General features: G+C 35.9%; 1 protein-coding gene and 1 pseudogene across 1 annotated transcript in view; one reads left to right on the top strand and one right to left on the bottom strand.

The window, feature by feature from the left end:
* MCCC1 (methylcrotonyl-CoA carboxylase subunit 1) overlaps window positions 1-24685 on the top strand; it is a 57790-nt gene that overhangs the window by 10140 nt on the left and 22965 nt on the right. Inside the window, exons 5-9 of the mRNA XM_019735834.3 lie at window positions 5538-5659; window positions 6403-6550; window positions 6639-6760; window positions 12725-12836; window positions 14021-14102. Of these exons, the coding sequence (XP_019591393.3) occupies window positions 5538-5659; window positions 6403-6550; window positions 6639-6760; window positions 12725-12836; window positions 14021-14102 (586 nt within the window). The remainder of the gene's footprint in view (window positions 1-5537; window positions 5660-6402; window positions 6551-6638; window positions 6761-12724; window positions 12837-14020; window positions 14103-24685) is intronic.
* Window positions 21313-22471, bottom strand: LOC109449510 (E3 ubiquitin-protein ligase CCNB1IP1 pseudogene; annotated as a pseudogene).

Genomic DNA, 24685 nt, shown 5'->3' with positions numbered 1-24685 from the left:
AGTATCTAGCAGATATAATGGTGAGCATGTTCATTGGGCTAGTTCTCTTGATTGTCAATTGTCTCGAACCCTCTGGCTGGAAAAGAAGTAGTGGTAAGTGCTGGCTGTAGATTAGAACACCTCAGGTGCCTTTTAAAGAGAGATAGTGCCTTGGGGGAGGGGTCTAGGGTAACCTAGAAGGGAGCATAAAGGGGTCTTCTGGAATGTTAGTGATGTTTTGTTTCTCGATGGGAAACGTGTTTACGCAAAAATAAGACCTAGCCAGGCAATCATCTCTAATGCGTCTTTTGGAGCAAAAATTTATATAAGATCCTTTTTTATTTTACTATAAGACTGGATCTTATATAATATAATATAATACCGGGTCTAATATAATATAATATAATATAATATAATATAATATAATATAATTATTATTATTATAATGATACCGGGTCTTATATTAATTTTGCTCCAAAAGACACATTAGAGCTGATTGTCCGACTAGGTCTTACTTTCGGGGAAACACGGTAGGTATATTCAGTTTATGAAAATTATGCATATGAAAGCTGTACACTGTGAGGTGTACTTTTCTCTTTGTGTATAAAGTTCAAATGCTATTGTGTTGGCCTCATCCCCTCGGTTATCTTGATTAGCTCCTGATTCTGAATGTTTTGTAAAAGGGCTCCAGTCTCTTTTAATGCGCCACCAGGATGAATAACTTTCTTATAAGCATTTCAAAATCACTGGCAAATAACTTTAATGAATATAGAAAGTTTGGGAAAAGGGAAGGTGTTGTTTAATTAGAAGTTTCGATTAAGCAAATTGGTTGACCAAAAGGAAAGCCATGTCTTAAGTATCACAGATGTGGGTAGGAAATGCTTGGTAATAGGAATTTAAAGAGTAGTACTTGTTCCCTCCACCACGGAAAGGATGCATCTCATTTGTGCCTGAAGGCAGAGTCACCACCACCACCAGCCTTGGATCTGTGCATATGCTTGAACGTGCACAGGGCAGAATGGGGAAAATTACAGGAGTGGAAGAGATTGTTTTGGTAGAGATTTCAGGGTAGGAGATATTGTGTCAGTTTTCTCTCTTTCCTGTTAATACTATGGAATGAACAGTCTAGACAGTCTTGCAACCCTGTGACCCACCAGGGTGAATTGGCAGCTAAATACATGCCTGACAGCTAGGCAATTAGCCCATTGCTGACAGTAGTAGTGTTGTTGCTTTTTCCTTTTTAGTCCATTCAGCTGCTCAAAAATGCTATGGTTTGGATGTATTAAATTGTTCTTCCTCAGAGAAATCAAACTTCTTGATGCCATTCCCAGAGTGGGTGGTTGAACTTTATATTTGCAAGTGCTTTTCTTTAGTTAATGAAGGGAGAGGATTTATCTAGTTCATCAGTATTCTATCAAATTATGTATCTGTTCAAAAGAAGGGAGGCTAGCAACAAATACTTTGAAAATGAAATTAAGGCAATAATTACATTAATAATAGCATCAATAAAAATCAAACACTTAGTAATAAAGTTAGAAAAAGCATTTCAAGACAAATGTGTTGAAGACTAGAAAACATTGTTGAGTGAAATTAAAGAAATCCTAAATAAATGAACAGATATATCATTGGAAAAGTCAATTTTGTTAAGATGGCAATTCTTTACAAATTGGTCTGTAGCTTTAATGCACTCTCTATCAAAATCCCGACAGGCTTTTTTGTAGAAATTGACAAGCTGGTCCTAAAATAGCCAAATGGCTTAGTATACCATTAAAACAATTTTGATAGACTAACAAATTTGTATGGTTTAAGCTCTCGGATTTCAAAACTCATTATAAAGCTACAGTGTGGTATCAGAAGGATAAACATATAGGTCAGTGGAACAGAATAGAAAGTTTTACATATATGGTCAATTAATTTTTGAATAAAGGTGCTAAAGTAATTCAATGGGGAAGGGGTAGTCTTTTCAACGAACAGTGCTAGAGCAACTGGATATCTATATGCAATAAGATAAATCTAAAGACTAGTTCCTACACCCTTTCTTACACCTTTCATAAAAAAAAAAAAATTGTCTTGAAATGTATCATAGACGTAAATGGAATACATAAAACTTCTAGGAGAAAACACAGGAGAAAATCTTTGACAGGGTTAGGCAAAGATGTATTAGCTATAATACCACAAGCAAGATCCATAAAAGAAAAAATTGATAAAATAGACTTCACTAAAACTTAAAACTTTTGCTCTTCGAAATAAAACATTTAGAACATAAAAAGACCAGCCATGGACTGGGAGAAAATATGTGCAAAACTTTTATTTGATAAAAGACTTTTAACCAGAATATATAAGGGACAGTTTACAACTCAATAATAAGAAGACAAACAGCCCAATTGAAAAAAAATGGGCAAAAGATTTCAATACACATGTTACCAGAGAAGATACACAAATGTCAACAAGCTCATTAAAAGATACTTGGTATCATTAGCTGTTAGGGAAATGGATATTAAAACCACAGTTAGGTACCACTTCACTCATTAAGATGCTACTATAAAAAAGACAGATAATAACAAGTGTTGGCAAGGATTTGGAGAAATTGGAACTCTCATACATTACTGGTGGGAATGTAAATTGGTGCAGCCACTTTGGAAGACAATTTATCAGTTCCTCGAAAGCTTAAACATGGAGTTACAATATGAAACAGTAACTCTACTTCTTAGATATATATCCAAAAGAAAACTTATACAAAAACTTACACATGAATGTTTATAGCAGCATTAATAATAGCCAAAAAGTGGAAATCATGCAAATGTCCATCAACTAATGAATGAGTAATTAAAATGTGGTACATCCATGCAATGGAATATTATTCAACAATAAAAAGGAATGAAGTCCTGATACATGCTAAAAAACTGATGGACCTTGAAAATATTGTGTTCCGTAAAAGAAGCCAGTCATAAAAGACTTTATATATTGTATGATTCCATTTTTTTTAAAATTAAATTTACTGGGGTGACAATTGTTAGTAGTATGATTCCATTTATATGAAATATCCAGACCAGAAAAGTCTATAGAGACAAAGTAAATTAGTGGTTACCTAGGGCTGAGGATATGTGGGGAATGGGGAATAACAGCTTAGAGGCATGCTGTTTCTTTTTGGGGTAATGAAAACTTACATTATTAGATCTCACTCAGTATATTAGATTATGGTGATAATTGCACAACTTTGAATACATTAAAAATCATTGGATTGGGTAAGTTTATGGTATATGAATAATGTATCAATAAAATGTTTTTTAAAAATGCAGTAGTGCAATGCACCCACTAGAATGGCTAAAATCAAAAGAGACTGACAATACCATGTGTGGATGGGGATGTGGAGAAACTTGGAACCATCTACATTGCTGGTAGAAATGCAAAATAGGACAGCTACTTTAGAAAACTGTTTGACTGGTTTTTTAAAAGTTCAACATATACTTAACCATATTTTGACCCAACAGTTGCACTCCTGAGCATTTATCCAAAAGAAGTGAAAAATGTGTTCACAGACTTGAATGAATGTTCATAATAGCATTATTCATAATAGCCCCAAACTGGAAGAAATCCAAATGTATGCATAAATTAAATGTGGTATGCCCATACAGTGGAATCACTTCTATAAAAAGAAATGAATTACTGATGCATACAACAACATGGATGAGCCTCAAAAAATTACACTAAGTTAAAGAAATCAGACACATAATACTGTGTACTGCATTATTCCATGAAATTTGTAAAAAAGGCAAAACTATAAAAAAGGCAAAAGCTGGTCTAGTAGTTGCTTGGTTCTGAAAGCAAGAATTAGTTATGCACCTAACACATAGGAACAGTTTAAGTAATGGAAGCATTCTAAAACTGGATTAAAGTGATAGTTGCACAGTTGTATACATTTACTAAATTCAGGGAACTATAAATAGGTGAATGTTATGTATTGTAAAAAAAAAAACCCTGATAAAAAACCAGAGGACTCAGTGTAGACCTTTTCACTTTGCCTAGCATAAATAATGTTGGGACATTTCATGGAAAACATCTAAAACTGAACATTGATTAAAAAAACACACAAAATTTCAGACTAATGTCAAACTCTGACTTTCTGGCATTTTATTCAGTATTTAGCATTTTGTTGTTTGCTGTCTAAGATGTGGGTTTTTCTTTTCATATGAGTTTCCCAGACATTGGAAGTTTACCCCTTTGATTTTCAAGTGATCTTTGAATGTAACATTTTTGAAAAAGGACAAAAGTGGGCTATTGAAGTTGGAGAGAGAGTGGCTTCATCCCTCATTAAATCGTTTAAGCTGCTGTTTGCTTTCTTGTTTCTTCCCTTTTTCCTGTCAGTATGTTTGCATTTAGAAATCATGCTGTCTTTCAGTCTCTGATTTTCCTCTTCTGTGAGCTAGAAAGCCAGACAAATTGTTAAAACTCTGAATAAGATGCAAGTAACTAGGCAAAAGTCTGAGATAGTCCTCTTTCACTAAAGTATGTCCTCTTATAGGCATTAATATATGACTTTATATTTGCTTCTTAGCTTTTTTTTTTTTTGAGAAAGAAGACATGGGCACGTAATGACCTGAACTGAAAAGTATTGCTCTTGTGTGCTCTTTTTCAACTTTTGGGTACCCTGGTTTCAGTTCTAGGCCAGCTTTATATGATGGCAGAGTCAACAAATCCCCCTTACCTTGACTCCTACTTACAAATATTCCCTGGCATGCTACCCTAATAGCAGTATTATTTTAAATTAAAATACAGATTCTTCTCTACTATATGATCCAGCAATTCCACTTCTAGATATATACCTAAGATACCTAAGAGGATTTAAAGCAGACTCAGATACATGTACACCGATGTTCATAGCAGCATTATTCATAATAGCCAAGAGGTAGAAACAATCCACATATCCATCAACACCTGAATGGTAAACAAAACGTGGAATATACGTACAGTGGAATATTATTCAGCCTTAAAAAGGAATGAAATTATGATACACCTACTACGTGGATGAACCTCAAAAACAGTATGCTAAGGGGCATAAGCCAGACACAAAGGACAAGTATTATACAATTCCACTTATGTCAGGTTCCTAGAATAAACGAACGCATAGAGACAGAAAGTAAAATTCCTAAGATAGAAATTTACCAAGGAATGGAGAATTAATGTTGAATGGATACAGAGTTTCTGTATGGAATAACGAAAATGTTCTGGAGATGGCTGGTGGTAATGGTTGCACAACATTGTGAATGTACTTCATGCCACTGAACTGTACACTTTAAAAGTGGTGAAGATGGTATTAATAGTTTATGCTATCTATACGTTACCACAATAAAGAGAAATACAAATTCTTCTGGTTCAGGTAAGGCTTCAGAACTTCAGTATGAATGTTTTATACATCTGTTTGGAAACAGATTTCGTAAAGACCCCAGTGTACCTATCACAAGCGTGGGAGGAGACCTCCCAGAGGAAGATGACTTTACCTACATCACAGTTTGCCAGTGGAGGGCTAGTAAATTTATCTTTTTATTGCTCACTTCTAGGCTATCCATCCAGGATATGGTTTTCTTTCAGAAAATATGGAATTTGCCGAACTATGTAAGCAAGAAGGAATTATTTTTGTAGGTCCTCCTTCATCTGCAATTAGAGACATGGGAATAAAGAGGTATGAATTTATATCTTTTTTTTTTTTAATTGGGGAAGGGGAACAGGACTTTATTGGGGAACAGTGTGTACTTCCAGGACTTTTTTCCAAGTCAAGTTGTCCTTTCAATCTTAGTTGTGGAGGGTGCCATTCAGCTTCAAGTTGTCCTTTCAGTCTTAGTTGTGGGGGGCACAGCTCAGCTGCAGGTCCAGTTGCTGTTGCTGTTGCTACTGGGGGGCTCAGTCCAGCATCCCTTGCAGGAGTCAAACGGGCAACCTTGTGGTTGACAGCTCACTGCGGGCTTTGAACCGGCAGCCTTCAGAGTTAGGAGCACGGAGCTCCAACTGCCTGAGCCACCGGGCCGGCCCTGAATTTATATCTTTTAAATACAGCCATAGAGGAGGGTCAATTGAAATGGTTTGTTTTAACTATAACAGACATGTTAATTGTATGCTTTTGTTGTCATAGGCATAAATTATCTGACACTCCAGTAAATTAAAGAAAATACTTAACTAATTTGTATTGAGCTACCATATAAAAAACTGGATTGAAGAAAATTAGCAGATATTTTAATATTTGTATTAGTATTTGTTGTCTCAGGCTGTAGTCCTTTTTTTATATATGGGATATTTTCTTTAAAAAGTTCCATTGTATTTTATAGACTGGGTTGTATTCATTTCTCTTGTAGGAAATATTTCAACATAGAATTGGGGTACATTAAGGGTTTTTTTCTATTTTTTATTTTATTTTTTTTTATTCTAAAGCACATCCAAATCCATAATGGCTGCTGCTGGAGTACCTGTTGTGGAAGGTTATCATGGCGAGGACCAATCAGACCAATGCCTGAAAGAGCAAGCTGGGAGAATAGGTTATCCCGTCATGATTAAAGCAGTCCGTGGCGGAGGAGGAAAAGTAAGATTGTGTGTGCTCGCGTTTTCCATTTCAGGCTAGTCTTCTTTGTTTTATTTATGTTGTAGTCATAACTATCTTTCCATCTTAGGGAATGAGGATTGCCAGATTCGAAAAAGAATTTCAAGAGCAGTTAGAATCAGCACGGAGGGAAGCCAAGAAGTCTTTCAATGATGATGCTATGCTGATTGAGAAGTTTGTGGACACGCCACGGTGGGTTCAGCTTGTTTTTCTGACTCATATTTTTTAAATTGTAAAAGAAATGCATGCACATTATGTAAAATATAAGTTCTAATAGGATATAAGTACATAAGTTCCCCAATCTCACCCCCTGATGTAACCACTTTTATAGTATGATATTCATTCTTTCAGGCATTTTCTATGTGAATAGAAACATTTATACATATACATACAGCATACAAAATACATACAGAAGAGCAGTGAATAGAATCTTATGTAATATTGTAAGCTAATATTCTATCATAGGCATCTTTCCATGTCAATAAATATTGACCTACCTCATTCTTTTTTATTGGGCTTAATGGTTCCATGGTATTGATAATGCTATTAATTCATTCAGTTCATTTCTTGTTAAGGGAATTTAGGGTCTTTTCAAAATAAAAAAAATTATTGTAAGAAATTAAGCTATATTTTGTGGAACTCCATCAGTTGAGATGCTCAGAAAATGGAAGTAGTTACCCAAATCGAATTGTAGTTGTGTTGTTAATAAATAATACTAACAGCTCACACTTATATTGCACTTACTGTGTACTAGATTCTAAGTATTTTACATACAGTAACTAATTTTGCTATCCTAATTCTAGTCTAATTATTACAAGAACCCCAGTAGTTGGGTATTATTCCCATTTTGCAAATGAGGATACTGAGCAAACAGAGTGGTCATGTGACTTGCTTGAGGTCTCCCAGCTAGGAAACAGTGACGCCTGGATTTGAACCCAGGTGGTTTGACTCCAAAATTCATACTTGACCACTGCACTAAGTTGCTTCTCTAGGTACCATAACAAATGCCATGTAAATTTCTAAAATGTTTTTATTTTCTGGAGTTTTATTTTCATGTCTATTGCTTAAAATAAGATACTGATTATAAAACTTTCCTGTTTCATAGATTTTGTGGTAATTTATATGTATATAGATATAGAGATATAGATATTGATATATATATATAGCTATCATTGATATAGAATATAGATATAGACATAGATATAGATATAGATAAAGATATATAGATATAGATATAGATATCCTGTAAGTCAAGTGATTTTATAAAGAATAACTCATTTAAGACCCATAACCAGAGGGGATTTACCTTGAAGGTAATATACTGAAGCTTTAGGCCCTTCCCTTGTTTGAGCCTCTTCCAAGATCCTGTACCTAATTTTGTATTCTTAAAGCTGGTCCCCAGATTGTTTTTGTTTTAGGCTGTACAAAGCTTAGAACTATCCCTGAGCATGGCATGGTAAATTAAATTCATTTAGAGTTTGTTAGTTAAAAAAAAAAAAAAAAAAGTCGACCTCCAAAGGCCAGTTGATTTGGAGAGCACAGCACATGCCACCAGTTAGCGGAAGTAAGGAAAAAACAGAGGAGATACTAAGGTAAATTGAGGGCTCCCTTCCGAAAAACAATAGCCTGGCTATCCAAATTGGCATACTCTCGAGTTAGAATTGTTGTGGGGACATCAGCCAGCTGTTTCAGTGACTGTAACTTAATGCCTGAAACTTCTTTTTGAGTTGTAAATTCTTTCCTTATAAAATGTTAGGCATATATTACCTCACATAATAATTTATTCCCCCAATATCTGGGAAATTCCTGGGAATTAAGGACCTGCTAGTATATTTCTTTTTAATTTTCCCTATATACTACCTAGAATGCTACTTTCTTCATGATAGGTGTCAATATTTTTTGAAATATAGAAGTAACATGAATACATTACACACTTTTGGAAAATACAGGAGTTGGAAAACGAAGTCACTCAGTCTCATTCCTCTAAAGTATTAGCATTTCTATATATTTCTATGCTGCATTTTCTAGTAGTATTTTACTATCATGATAATCATGCTGTGTATATTATGTTATATCCCACTAAATAATTACCTGTTGAATTAATGGGATGGCAGAAAATTGTCGAGGAGGTTCTGATAACTGAGAAAAGTAGATATCAATGTTTTACAGATCTCATCAGAACTGTGAAGGGATTAAGAAACACAAATTGGCAGTTACAAAATAGTCATGGGGATGTAAAGTACCACATAGAGAATATAGTCAGTAATGTTGCAGCAACTAGTATAGTGCCAGGAGGGTACTAAACTAAAGGGGGGTCACTGCATAAATTATATAAATGTCTCATCACTGTGCTGTACACCTGAAATTAAAATAATATTGAATGTTAATTGTAACTGAAAAAAAGAAATAATTATATATATGTGTGTGTGTGTGTCACAAACATTAACAAAAATCTGATGAGAACTATTGAGTTTATCTGAAAGGCTAGGATAGAAAATAGTCTTCAAAGTGTACTATTTGGAGGATAATAAAAGAAACCATATTCCTTCCTCACTTCATATTCAATATATATTCTAGATGAATTAAAAATATATGAGTAAATAGGAAAATAAAAACTTTAGACCTATTAGAACATTTCAAGGCATTCCTGGTAGACTCCGGCTGGACCTACCTGTTTAGCCAGACATCCGCAGTGGCTGATTGGAGGGGCTAGGATTTGATGCACCTCCTGCTTCTCAGACACTGTGCTCCAGAACATCTAAGTTAGATAAAGCAACAGAAAAGGTCAGTCAGCAAAAGTAAAATAACACAAGTGAGTTGATGAGTACAGAAATCAAAACCGACCACACATCCTCAATGACCTTCCTTTGTAAGCAGCCAAAGCAAAAGTGTTTTCAACTTTTGAGAACTCAGAATAAAAACTGTGTGGCCCCTGGTGTGGCCCCACATGTTCCTTTCAGAACCTGGAGTCCTGCTATAGTGTCTCCTTCCCTGGAGCAGCTAAAAGATAAGGGAGAGTCAGTAGAAATGGTAGAATTTTATAATTGGAATTTGAAAAACAAACGGTTCAGCTTGAACATGTAAAAAGTTTGGAAGCCGTTACATATGAAGATTAAGTAAAAACCTGAGCAGAATGAAAATCAACGACTTTTAGACCCATCAGAGAAATGAGGTTACAGGGCAAATCGCCTCCCTGAAATCTGGACAGGCCTGTGAAGACAACGAATCTTCTGAGATCCGGCTTACTGGAAGCAGAAGCTGCTGGAGCCATAAACTGGTAGGAACACTTATATGGGAATTTTGACACTTTACTGGTGGCTGAGTGTGTACTAGCTTGATAGTGACAAACTCCATGGAGCCCAGTGTTAGGGGGATTCCCCTTCCCTCCCAAATTTTCATAGGTTTAATTGTCAGGAACATCATTGGGTCCTTACAGTGAAAATCTGAGAAAAATTTCCTCACATTTTGGGCCAGGGGAAGAGAAAAGTAACCATTTTGAAATAGGCCAAGAGCAGTTCTCCATTACAAAGGCCAGCACTCCAAGGGAAACTTTGCCAGAAACTTTTCTGTTCTGGGGGAAGGGCAGTTAGCCGAGTCTAACCTCTGAACTTCCTGTTTCACCAAAGCAGGGTGGGGGGAAGGTAAGAAAAACTTCTGAGGCACTGAGTCACATAGCCACTGGAACACTAAAATTTAATCATTAGATTATGGAATGCTTTCCCTCCTTTATACCCTGCCGTGTCACCAGGGCTCATGTATAGTAACAGTGGATTACAACTGAAAGAGTTGCAAGACACCAATGCTGTGTAAGAAGCAGTTCTTAGAGAAACCCAAACACAATAGGAGAAAACAAAGTAAAACAAGGACATTAGATGAAAGTGAAGCCTCTGGCACCTATAGCTACTGCAAACATTAAACACAGCACATCTCCAAGTCAGATCAATATAAAATGTCACACTAAAGGCCTGTTTACCTCAGTTCCTATTATACATCACGTCTGGCTTTTAGGAAAAGAATTACAAGGCATACTAAAAGGCAAGAAAAAGCACAGTCTGAAGACAAATGGAAGCATCAGAACCAGACTGAGAAGTGGCACAAATTTTGGGATTATCATATGGAATTTAAAGGAACTCGTTAATATATGAAGGGCTATAATGGAGCAAGTTGACAACATGCAAGAACAGATGGGTAGTGTAAGCAGAGAGATGGAAATTCTAAGTTAAAAATCAAAAGGAAATGCTAGAAATCAAAAACATTGTAACAGAAATGAAAAGTGCACTTGATGGACTCATCAGTAAACTGGATGGACAAGCTTAGGAAAGAACTAGTGACCTCGAACATACGTCAATGGAAACTTCCCAAACAAATACAAAGAGAAACAAGAATGAAAACAAACACAACATAAATGAACTTTCCAAGAACTGTGGGACAATTTTAAAAGGTATAACAGCTGGTTATTTGAATACTATTTTATATTAATCTAAGGAGAAGAAAGAAAGGAGTGGGAGAACGAATTCAAGTAATAATGGCCAAAATTTTTCCAAAATTAATGACAGACACCAGCCTGTAGAACAAGGAAGTTCAGAGGATATGAAACAGGATAAATATCAAAGAATTGTAAAAATTATATTCAAACTTCTGGAAAACAAAGACAAACAAATAGGAAATCTTGAAAAAAACCAGAGGGGAAAAACACCTTACTTACAGAGGAACAAGGGTATGAATTACATCAGACTTCTCACCAGAAACCATGCAAGCAAGAATCGAGTAGCGTGAAATATATATAAAGTGTTGAAAGAAAAAAACACAAACCTAGAATTCTGTATGCAATGAAATTATCCTTCACACATGAAGGAGAAATAAAGATGTCCTCAGACAAACAAAAATTGAGGGAATTTCTCCAGTAGACTTGCCTCACAAGAAATGATAACAAAAGTTGTTCAAAGAAAAGGAAAATGATACAGATCAAAAACTCAGATCAAGAAGAGCATTAGAGAAGGAATAGATGAAGGTAAAATAAAATCTCTTATTTTTCTTATTCTTATTTGATCTTACAGTTAACAGTTGGTTCAAAATAATAATAGCAAGGATGTATTTGGTGATAATAGCTTAAGGATAAATAAAAAGAGGAGGAAATGTCAAGAAGTTAAATCCAAAAGGAAGAAATCAGCTCCTGTTGTGTTGGGCAGGCAGGAATATTTTCAAATGGAACATTCAGTAGAAATGATATATCAAGAAAATAAATTCTCCTAAGCCATTTAATAAAGTGCTTCATGAGGTGAACAAAAAGGAACACTTATGAGCCACTGTGCTGAAGAGTACATTTACAAGACTTCCTGGGTTTTTTAATTTTTTCTCTATGTTTGACAATTTTTATTTTGAAATATCAACAGGGAAAACATTTGCTGATTGCTCATTTCTGTATGATGGTGGTGAATATGTGAGGTGAACTGCAGTGTGAACATATCAAAATAAGCCTACTGAGAAGAATGCTTTATGTTCACCAGATGGTCTGTGTTATCTTGTTTTCATAAGTGTTATGTGCATTTACTCTTAATATGATTTCTCATAATTTTGATGTTTTATACTCAACATTAATGTGCTCTTTTTTGTTTTTTTTTGTTTTGTTGATTTAATGTTAGTGTAGTCTTTAATGATCCATATTAATTTATTTCTTAACATTTTATGGTGAGCCATTTTAATTTTCAATCTACCATAGTTTATAAAGAGCTGATTTTTAAAAATCTCCTGGTCATAAAAATAGTTTCATTGACTTTTTAGGGATATATGAAATCAAACTATAACTTATAATTTTGATATAGTCAGATTTATCATTCTTTCCCTTAGCAGTTTGTACTTTTTTAACTTGCCCCTACTCTGAGGTCATAAATACAGTCTTCTATGTTTTCTGTCTTTTCTTATTTCCCAGTCATTTCATTTTTTTATATTCATCCAATAAATGTAAAATTTTTCATTAGGTATTTACAAGATTAACTATAGTTCTGTTAATTCATATCTTCTATTTTGAAATCAAAATGCCCCGTCTTAAAATGAAAATATAGGAATCCTGGTTATCTTGGCCAACACTTTGGCTCAATGCATGTGATATTTGTCATCTTTAACAAAGTATATTAACATGTGTTTGCTTTTAATTAGGCACGTGGAAGTCCAGGTGTTCGGTGATCACTATGGCAATGCTGTGTACTTGTTTGAAAGAGACTGCAGTGTACAGAGGAGACACCAGAAGATCATTGAGGAAGCTCCAGGGGTAAGTACCCGGTAAAGAAACTTGGAAGCTTCTCCGTAATGGAAACCTTGGTCGCTTCGATTTTTCACATGAAATCTGTGAAGCTAGTATCTCTCCCCAAGTCCTGCTGGACAACCACTTCCCAGTAGTAATGTAAGGATAAGGCCCCCACCACAGTATTGGGGATGAGAAGGGTTGATGTTCTGGGGCTTCCATCCAGAGGGCACAGAGGGCCATGTTCCATTTGATAGTTTCTAGGAAAATCTAGTCTGATCCAAGCACCTGCCCGTTCGTCACTTAGTAGTTATCTTGGTTATCAGATCAACTATCACATTTCTTGTGTTCAAGCAACCCTTATTTTACTTAATAATGGTTCCAGAGTGCTAGAGTAGTGATGCTGGCAATTCGGTTATGCCAAAGAGATGCTGTAAAGTGCTTCCTTTAAGTGAAAAGGTATGTTTGTATTGGAAAACACATATATAGGGTGTGGTACTATCCATGGTTTCAGGGGTCTTGGAACATATCCCCCATGGATAAGGGGGGGGGCTACCATACATGATTTTATCAATATGTATTTCTATCAGGTCAGGGATCTGAGGTTTCTGGTTAATCAGTTTGTTATTCTCATATTCAAATTTAATTTGAGTATATGTTACCATTTGAAGTAAATATCAATAATAATTTCAGTAAATCCTTATTTTTAAACAGGCTACTTAAATATAAGTATCTGTAGAGCAATTTTTCAAATGTTAGAAGCTTTGCCTATTTATTGGCATACATTTCTTTTTATGTATGAACCTATCTTATTAACTTGGAATCTCAAGGTTCACCATCATGATTATTGGGTTTGTTTTATTATCTTAAAATAGGGATCGTTCAAAGTTTTCATATTGACAGATGTAATTTTAAGTGGACATATAGTTACATAAGTTGTTATTTAGATACAAGGGACAAAGATATGTCATTATGCTGAGTAATATCTGCAATTCATAGAAATTACTAGCAGAACCATTAAACCTTGGTATTGTGACAGTGAAACTGTAGTATAGGACAGTATTTCTTGATGAAATGTATCGATTAGCTTTTTATCCTTATAATTTCTTCATTGCAATATTTGATACACAGAGATGCAATATTGGGTCTTAACGGAAATGTTTAGTGGGGCAAGGTACCAATGGACATTTATTTTAAATGTTTTTTCATAGCCTGGTATTAAACCTGAAGTAAGAAAAAAGCTTGGAGAAGCTGCAGTCAGAGCTGCTAAAGCTGTAAATTATGTCGGAGCAGGTATGTTAAGATTTGTTTCTAATAGAGAAGGAAAAAGAATTTATTTATGTTTCAGAGGCAAAAGAAACATATTTTTTAATGACATTCAAACTTTTTTGACCAGATCCACAGAAAAGAAATACATTTCACATTGAGACCTCTTCTATACACATGAGTGTTTGTATTTATATTCATATATGTTTGACACAAGTATTTTACTAAATAGTACTTATCCTAATTATATAAAATGCTGTTTGATATTTTCTATTCTATTTTAAATAAAAATCACTAAATGATTTTTTTGCGTTTTTAAAAATTCATAAACTTTATTTTTTTACAGCAGTTTTAGATTCACAACAAAATTGAGCAGAAAGCACAGAGATTATCCCATATACCCCCATCCCCAAACACGTACAGCCTCTCCCACTATCAACATTCCACATCAGAGTGGTACATTTTTTATAGTCAACAAACCTATATTGACACATCATTGTCGCTCACAGAACATAGTTCACATTAGGGTACACGCTTGTACATTCTGAGTTTGCACAAATGTATAATGACATGTGTCTACCATTGTAGTCTCATACAGAACGGTTTCATTGCCATAAAAATCCTATGTGCTCTACTCTTCATCCTTCCCTCCAACCCATGACAAACACTGATCTTTTTCATCGCCTCCATAGTTTTGCCTTTCCAGAATGTTATATATTTGGAACTATACAGTATGTAGCCTTTTAAGATCGGCTTCTATCCCTTACTAATATGAATCTAAGTTGCTTCCATGTCTCTTCATGGCTTGATATCTCATTTCCTTTCAGTGCTGAATAACATTCCATTGTCTGGATGTACCACCACAGTTTATTTATCCTCTCACCCACTGAAGGACATCTTGGTTGCTTCCAAATTTTGGCAATTATAAATAAAGCTGCTATAAAGACGGCATGTAGAATTTTGCATGGATGTAAGTTTCAGTTCATTTGGGTTGGTATTTACTCAATAAATACCAGGAGCAGGATTGCTGGATTGTATGGTAAAATTATGATTAGTTATGTAAGAAACTGTCAAACTGTCTTCCAAAGTGGATATACCATATTTTCAGCAACAATGTATGAGAATTCCTACATTGTTGCTCCACATCCTCACCAGCATTTAGTATTCAGTGTTCCAAATTTTGTTTCTTCTTGTTTTCTTGTGTTTTTGTTTTGCTTTGTTTTTTAAAGATTTTATTGGGAAAGGGGAACAGGACTTTATTGGGGAACAGTGTGTACTTCCAGGATTTTCTTCCAAGTCAAGTTGTTGTCCTTTCAGTCTTGGTTGTGGAGAGCGCAGCTCAGCTCCAGGTCTAGTTGCTGTTGCTAGTTGCAGGGGGCGCAGCCCACCATCCCTTGCCGGACTCGAGTAATCGACCTGGCAACCTTGTGGTTGAGAGCCCGTGCTCCAGCCAACTGAGCCATCTGGGAGCTCGGCTGCAGCTCAGCTCAAGGTGCCCTGTTCAATCTTAGTTGCAGGGGGAGGAGCCCACCATCCCGCTCGAGGAGTTGAACCAGCAACCTTGTGGTTGAGAGCCCACTGGCCCATGTGGGAATCGAACCGGCAGCCTTCGGAGTTAGGAGCACGGAGTTCCAAGTGCCTGAGCCACCGAGCCGGCCTGTTTCTTCTTGTTTTAATTTGCATTTCCCTGATGACATATGATGTGAAGCATCTTCTCATATGCTTACTTGCCATCTGTTTATCAATTATTTCTTCCATGGATTGTGCCTTTTTTGTTGTATCTAAAAAAGCATCACCATATCCAAGGTCATCTAGATATTCTATGTTATCTCCTAGGAGTTCTATAGTTTGGGGTTTTACATTTAAGTCAATGATCCATTTTGAGTTAATAGTTGTGAAAGGTGTAAGGTCTGTGTCTGGATTCATTTTTTTTTTGTATGTGGATGTCCAGTTTCATCATCATTTGTTGAAAAGACTATCTTTGCACCATTGTATTACCATTCCTTCTTTGTCAAAGATCAGTTGACTGTATTCATGTGGGTCTATTTCTGGGCTCTCTATTCTGTTCCATTGATCTATTTATCTGTTCTTTCACCAGTACTTCATTATTTTAACTACAGTAGCTTTATAGTAAGTCTTGAAGTAAGGTAGTTTCAGTCCTCCAACTTTGTTCTTCTTCAGTATTGAGTTGGCTATCCTGAGTCTTTTGCCTCTGCATATAAACTTACGTTTTGGATAGCCACAAAATAAGTTGCTGGGATTTTGATTGGGATTGTGTTGAATTTATAGATTTAGTTTAGAAGAACTGACATCTTGACACTGTTGAGTCTTCCTACCCATGAACATGAAATACCTCTCCATTTATTTAGTTCTTTGACTTCTTTCATCAGAATTTTATAGTTTTTTCATATAGATTTTACACATAACTTGTTAAATTTATACCTATTTTATTTTTGGGGGTGCTAATATAAATGGTATTGTATTTTTAATTTCAAATTCCACTTGTTCATCATTGATGTATAGGAAAACAATTGACTTTTGTATATTAATCTTGTATCCTGCACCCTCGCTATAATCATTTATTAGTTCCAGTTTTTTGTTGTTATTGTTGTCGATTCTTTCAGATTTTCTACATATGTGATCATCTGTGAACAAAGACACTTTTATTTCTTCCTTCCCAATCTGTATACCTTTCATTTCCTTTACGTGCCTTATTGTATTAGCTAGGACTTCCAGTGCAATGTTGAAAAGGAGTGGTGAGAACAGATGTCTTTGCCTTGTTTCTGATCTTAGTGGGAAAACTTCTAGTTTCTTACCAGTAAGTATGATGTAAGTTGAAGGTTTTTTTTTGTAAATCTTTATCGAGGAAATCCCCCTTTGTTCCTAGTTAGTTGAGAATTTTTATTATACTTGGATGTTGGGTTTCATCAAATGCTTCTGCGTCTGTTGACATAATCATGTGGTTCTTCAGTCTGTTAATGTGATGGATTACATTAGTTGATTTTCAGATGTTGAATCAGCCTTGCATACCTGGGATAAGTCCCAATTGGTTGTGGTGCATAATTTTTTTTTATACATTTTGAATTCGATTTGCTCATATTTTGTCGAGGATTTTTGCATTCTTGTTCATAAGAGATATTGGTCTGTAGATTTCTTTTCTTGTAATGTCTTTGTCTGGTTTGGGTATTAGGGTAATGCTGGCCTCATAGAACGGGTTAGGAAGTATTCTGTCTGCTTTTACCTTGTGGATTTCTACTGTAATTTTTATTGTTTCTTCTGCTTATTTTGGAACTGATTTGCTCTTCTTTATCTAGTTTCCTAAAATGGAAGCTTAGATTATTGATTTTAGATATTTTTTCTCTTAAATATATGGATTCAATGCTATAAATTTCCTTCTAAACACTGTCTTTGGTGCATCCCAAAGGTTTTGATAAATTGTATTTCCATTTTCATTTAATTTCTCTTGAGAGTTCTTTGACTCATGTGTTATTTAGTAGTGTGTTGTTTCATGTACAAATATTTTGGAATTTTTTTCAGCTATCTTTCTGTTAATGATTTTTAGTTCAGTTTATTGATTTTTAGTTTAATTGTGATCTGAGAGCAGACATTGTATATTTATTCTTTTAAATATGTTAAGGTATTTCTTATGCCCCTGAATGTAGTCTATCTTGGTGAATGTTCCATGTAAGCTTGAGAATATGTAATCTTCTGTTGTATAAAGTAGTCTGTAGATGTCAATTATATCCAGTTTATTGTTCATGCTGTTGAGTTCAATTATGTCCTTACTAATTTTCTGCCTATTGGATTTGTTCATTTCTGGTAGAGGGGTGTTAAAGTCTCCAACTGTATTAGTGGTTTTATCTATTCTCTTTTCAGTTCTTAGTTTTTGCCTCATGTATTTTGATGCACTGTTGTTAGGTACATACACACTAAGGATCGTTATATCTTCTTGGAATATTGACCCTATATCATTTTCTTTCTCTCCAAAGAACTTCTTTTATCATTTATTGCCAGGCAAGTCTGTTGACAATAAATTCTGTCAATTTTTGTTGAACTGAGACGGTCTTTATTTCAACTGAACTTCTGAAGGATAACTTCTCAGGGTACAGAGTTGTAGGTTGGTGACTTTTTCTCCCCTCACAATACTTTAATATTTCACTCCAGTGTTCTTGCTTTGCAGTTTCTGAGAATAAGTCAGAAGTGATTCTTTTCTCCTTCATATGTAAGATTTCGGGATTTTCCCCCTTCTTTGAGTTCTTCCAGGATTTTTTTCTTTATCTTTGATTTTTCTGTACTTTGAAAATAACATGGTTAGGTATAGTTTTTCTGGAATTTATCCTGCTTGGTGTTCTTCGAGCTTTCTGGAGCTGTGCTTTGATGTCACACATTAATTTGGGAAAATTCTCAGTCATTGTTGCTTTAAAGATTGCTTGTTTCTTTCTTCTCCTTCTGATATTCCCATTACACATATGTTTAGTTGTCCCACAGTTCTTGGATATTCTGTTCTGGTTATTTTCCTCCAGTCTTTTTTTCTCTTTGCTTTTAGTTTTGGAACTTTCTATTGTCATATTTTCAAGCTCTAAGATTCTTCCCCAGCTGTGTCCTGTTTCCTGATGAGCCCATCAAAGACATTCTTTACTGTTATAGTATTTTTGATCTCTAGTTTTTAAAAAAATTTTCTTAGAATTTTCATCTCTCTACTTTCATTATCTGTTCTTGTATGTTGTCTGCTTTTTCCATAAAAGCCCTTGGCATATTAATCAGTTTTTTGAAGTTCCTGGTCTGATAATTCCAACATTCCTAACCATATGAGTCTTGTTCTGATGTTTGTTCAATCTTTTTAAATTGTGTTGTTTGCCTATTAGTATGCCTCGTAATTATTTTGCTAGCTAGACATGATGTACTGGGTAAAAGGAAGTGTGGTAACTAGGTCTTTAGTAATGTAGTGGGAAGGTATGGGGGAAGGTGAGGGTAGTTCTATGATGAGATCTGGGTCTTTGGTGAGCTTGTGCCCTAAACTATGAACTTCATCAAGTGCTTCTTAGTTTGTTTTGTTTGTTTTTGATTTATTTGCGAAGGTGGGATGGGGTGACTGAAGGCTGCTAGACTTGTGCACTTCCCTCCCCCTAGTTGTGTTAGTTAGTCTCTGATAAAACCCCAAAAGTTTAGGCTCTTGTAAAATAGTTTTTCTTAAAGGCAGATCTTGTTAAGAAGAACAGAACTCTGGAATCTTTGCACTGGTTCCTTTTCCCCTACTATTGCTGGAAGCTCAAGGGGATTCACTGTGAGGACCTGGTAGAGCTCCTGGATGTAAACATCACAAAAGTGTGAGGACCCTTCCCATGACTAGGTGCGCCTGGAGTTTTTACGGTCCATGCTGAGCCTTCAGCAATTCATCAATTACAGTCCAGGTTTCCTACTCTGGTATTTGTTCCTGCAGAGATTTTTGCTTGTAGATTTCTGCTGCAGTAAGTTGTCAATCTCTGTATTTGTCTATCTGTCACTCCAGTTTTGGGGCTCCTGATTTGCCCTGTAACCTCATGTCTCTGATGGTTCTAAGAAGAGTCATTGGTTTTTCAGTCTATTCAGCTAATTACATGTTGTGAGGACAGAATGGTGACTTCTAAGTTATTTACATGCTGAGCCACAAACTTGAAAGCCTTCACTAAATTTGTACCATCCACTAATGAATTGTAACACAGAGTTTGAAAAACAGTTTTAAATTACAGTTGACCCTTTGAGCAATGCGAGGATTAGGGGAACTGATCCCCCACACCATTGGAAATCCATATATAGCATTTGACTCCCCCAAAACTTAAATATTAATAGCCTACTGTTGACTGGAAGCCTTACTTTACCTACATCAATATGGTTTTATGTGATGCAAAACACTATAGATAACAGTCAATTAACACATATTTTGTACATTATATGTATTACATACTGTAGTCTTCCAATAAATTAAGCTAGAGAAAAAAGTTATTAAGAAAATCATAAGGAAGAGAAAATGCATTTATAGTACTTTGTTGTATTTATCGCTACAATAAATTTACATCATCTGTTTATAAGATGAATCATCTGTCAATACTCACATCAATATGGTCTTATATGATAGAAAGCACTATAGATGTTATATATATTATTAACACTAGACATCAAAAATGAAAAGATAATGTGAAAAAAAAATTCATGTTCATTTACAGGTATAACAATTCATGCATTGAAAACAAAGAAGCAGCAATATGACTGCTTTATGGTAGCCTAGTGTAATTGATATGATTGCTTCACGGTAGCCTAGCCTATATTCTAACAAATGAATCATTATAAAATTTTTATGGCATACAGTATTACAATCATATTTATAACACAGTACTGGAAACATTGTTAACATTTTTTTAAAACCACTTACCTGCGATGATAGGCTGATACACGTTTTCTCCAATTATACGCAAGAGAGGCGTACTGTATGGTAATGCAGTTTTTTGCAAGCAAAGTTATAAAACAGTAAGAAAAGTAACACATTACTTGTTTGTTTTTTTAATTTTTAAAAGTATTTTAATTAATCTCTCAACATCAATAACACATTGTACGTTTTCTGCTTTAGAAGTGTACTCCTAAATAAGTAAACCCAAGGCAACAGCTGGCAAAACAGTAAAGGAAGAGTAATTTTATTTTAAAATAAATGGCAAAAAAATCAACTTTACAAAATAACTTTATCAATGTGAATTATTTTTAAATAGAAATAGGGAATAATCAGATGTGCATCAAATTGTACTCTCACTCACTGACTGAGCATAAACACTCCAAACAAGTTAGTACAAGGGGAAGTACCTTAATATATAAAAATAAATGTACGTACCCAAATAATAAACTATAGACACACCGCCATTTCCTGAGACCAAATTATTCACATAAATATACCTGCAAATGCAGCAAAATATCAATATAAGGAAAGGGACATACCTGTACATATATGCATAAATACCAAAACCCAAAGTGACATGTAGACATATAACATAGGTGCTTTTATACATATGCAAAAACATATAGCTCAGTCACATAGCCCAGACAGCCACAACAGGTGATCTATAAAACATCCAATAATTTTGTAACCATTTTGCTAGTGGTGAAAACTCAACAGTTCACAATGAAATTGAGTTTAATAAAATGCTCATGCTTTAAATAATGGAAATAGAAAAAGAAACCAGACTCGAAAGCCACTCCTCCCTGCCACTGAGTTTCTTATAAATTGAAAATGTGAAGGCAGCTTCAAAGACTTAATAGCACAGGGTGGAAGTCACCAACAGCACAGGGATCTAGAATAAAGATTATTTGCTATGACATCACTGAAAGTAAACATTCCATAAAGTGAGCTAAATTCTTTCTACTTTAAAGGCTATGCTAGAGACTTGCTGTTGTTCTAATTCATGAATTGGGGAGGCAAAACCAAAAAAGCGATTGCTGGGTTCAGGTACTCTGGAAGAATCCACAGAAAATGGTCTGAACTGAAAATCTCCATCTCCACCACCTCGATTTCGAACTGGTGTACTGCCCAAAGGAAACTTGGAGTTGTTCCCTAATGGGAAGCCAAAAATACCAGATTGTGATAGATCATGGATGGCTCAAGGGTAGGTACCTTCTTCATTAGCAATAGTGATGTTTTGTAGCGTAAGGCTATCATAGAGGCCTTGAAGCTTTTGATACTGACGATTTCACTCCATAAATTTCTCAGAAATGTCGCTGAACTTTTTCTTGTATTCTTCTAGCACTTTTTTCATGGAAGTGACTTCCCCTTTTGTAGAGGTCAATTCTACATCCTTGTTCTGTATTTGCTGAGTATATGTCTTCTCCATCTGCTTCAGATGGCCCCTCAGCCTTGCTGAATTTGTGTTCTTGATAGAGACACTCCTGATATACCTGGTAAGTCCAGAAGGCCAGTGCTGGGGAGCTAATGTCCAACACAATCTCTGGTCGAAGTCCTGCCAGTGCCATGGCTTTATATTCCTCTGATGGACTGAGTTCTCTTTGGACAATATCTAGCTTACCAGAAAGGGTACTGTTGCAGGCAGGGCAGATACCTGGTGAGCGACTAAACTCACCATTGCCATGCTATGATCACAGAAAATGTGAGAGCAGGCAGTGACCCCTGCATAACCACAGAGTTTGATGCGACACTTGCAATAATTACAAAGCAGCATGTCTTCACACAAAGACGTAATCGATAGTGAGGTCTCCAGATGCTGCAAAGTATGCTGCTTCTTCATGGCATGTGTTCTGTTCTCATAGACAAACCCTTCACTGACTTGTTTCTAGGGTGCTCCTTTTTGCAAGTTGATTCTATAAACCATTTCTGGTGAGAAAACTCAGCTTCCAGGTTCAATTGGAAGAATCATCTACCTTCATACATAAAAGAAAAATGTCATCAGCTATTGTATATCCAGAATTTACAGCAGCCAAGAGTTCCAAGGTTGGGAAAGAAGTTTCTAGAAAGAAACTCAGGTCTAGTTTCAGTCTCCTGAAATTTCATTTCTGTTTTCTTCTATGCAGTTTATAGTTTCACATCTTATGTGTAAGTCTTCGACCCATTTTTAGTTAATTTTGGTACATGATGACAGACAGCAGTCTAGTTTCACTCCTTTGCATGTGTCTTTCCAATTTTCCCAGCACCATTTACTGAAGAGGCTTTCTTTTTTCCATTGTATGTTACTGGCTCCTTTTTAAAAAATTATATGACTTCACTGATTCGTGGGATATAAAATTCTGGTATCAGATGAATCCAGTGTCTATCTGGGAATGAAGCAGAACTACAGAATCTATCAGCTGCTTAGCATTATCTCTTTATGGTCACATCAGCCTTTAATCATTCCTACTGAGAATGTCCAAATCCAAGCCTATTTGATTTTCAGGGGGTCTGCAGCAGATGTTATACAGGCTTCCCCAGTGCCACTCTGGGCCGGCACACAAGGTGACGAAGACCCAGGCCTTTCCTCAGTGGATTCCATCTTCAACCAGCCCACCACCAAGCAGAGGGAGAGCACATTTTTGTTAATTTTATATGAAATATCACTAACTTTATGCCTATCTAAGGGTAGGCTCTCCACTCCAATACAAAAGTTACACACAGTGTTCTGCATGGTGAACCTTTAGGTGATGATGAGGACACAAAAACATTTCTTACAGTTCTTGCTGTATAGTTATTAGGTTTTCAAACAAAGACACACACACACACACACTCACACACTCACACATACAACAGGTAAGTTCATTAACTGTACAGCATGATGATTATTTACTATTGATTAAATGGAGGTGGATCATCTTAAAGGTCTTCATCTTCATCTTCATGTTGAGTAGGCTGAGGAGGAAGAGACAGAGGCGGTGGAAGGGGAGGCAGGAGGAGCAGGCACACTCAATATAACTTTACGCAAATGCATCATAATTTCTACCTGACTTTTGCTTTTTCATTTGTCTAAAAATGTTTCTGTATGGTACCAATCCTTCTTCACCATTTCTGTTAGTTTCAGTGCCCATATCAGAGAAGGGTCCACATCGTAAAAGAAGTCTAAAGCAGTCTTGAATAATTGGAACCCTTCTGCTAGATAGTCTAATGTCAATGTGCTTCCGACACTGCTTCTTCTATGTCTTTTTCCTCATCATCCGGCACTGGGTCAGAAGCACTCATCTCCATCAAGTCATCTTCTGTTATTTCCTCTGGTGTGGTATCTATTATTAGCTCTTGAATTCCTCCACAATCTCTTTCCTGATTTCTTGATTGGCTCTGCCATATATCCTGTGAAGTCATGCACTACATCTCAGCGCAGTTTTCTCCTGCAGGAATTTATTTTTTGGGCTTGATGGTTTTCATGGCTTTTTCTAGAACAACATTGGCATCGTCGGTGGTGTAATCCTTCCAGACTTTCATGACGATCTCTTTTTCTCATGGGGTTCTCTTCCACAGCATGGACAGCCCTTTCCATAGAATGCCTTGTGTAATGAGACTAAGGTTCCTTATAACCCCCTGATCTAATGGCTGAATTAGAGACATTGTGTTTGGGAGCAACTAGACCACTTTGACGCCTCCAGTGTTGAACTCATGGGGTTCTGGGTGGCCAGGGGCATTGTCCCGTATCAAAATAATTATAAAAGGCAGCCCCTTCCTGGCAGGGTACTTCCTGACTTCAGGGACAAAGCATTGAGGAAACCAATGCAGAAAAAGTGTTCACGTTGTTCACGCCTTGTTGTTTATCTTCCTCCTTCAAGGAACCCGACTGTGTCTCCACGAAACAGTAGAGTCAGCCTATCCCTTCCTGCCTTAAATTCTGGTGCTCACTTCTCTTCCTTACTAATAAATGTCCTCTGTGGTATTTTTTTCCAGAATAAGGCACTTTTGTTCCATGGTTTTATTCAAGGTTTACAGTACTGCGTTAAAAACCTGTTCAGGCAGATATCCTTTCTCATCACTGATTTTCTTAATGGTGTCTGGGAACTCGTGTGCTGCCTCTTGGTCGGCAGAAACTGCTTCTCCTGTTATCTTGACTTTTTTTTTTTCACTCCAAACCTCTTTGTAAAATTATCAAACCATCCTTTGCTGATTAAATTCTCCAGCTTTA

This window comes from Rhinolophus sinicus, chromosome 17 (assembly GCF_057876585.1).
Source record: "Rhinolophus sinicus isolate RSI-liver-muscle chromosome 17, RSI-T2T, whole genome shotgun sequence".
Classification (NCBI taxonomy): Eukaryota; Metazoa; Chordata; class Mammalia; order Chiroptera; family Rhinolophidae; genus Rhinolophus; species Rhinolophus sinicus.
Note: the sequence above shows the minus strand (reverse complement) of the source record. Positions and strands in the feature narration are given on the sequence as shown.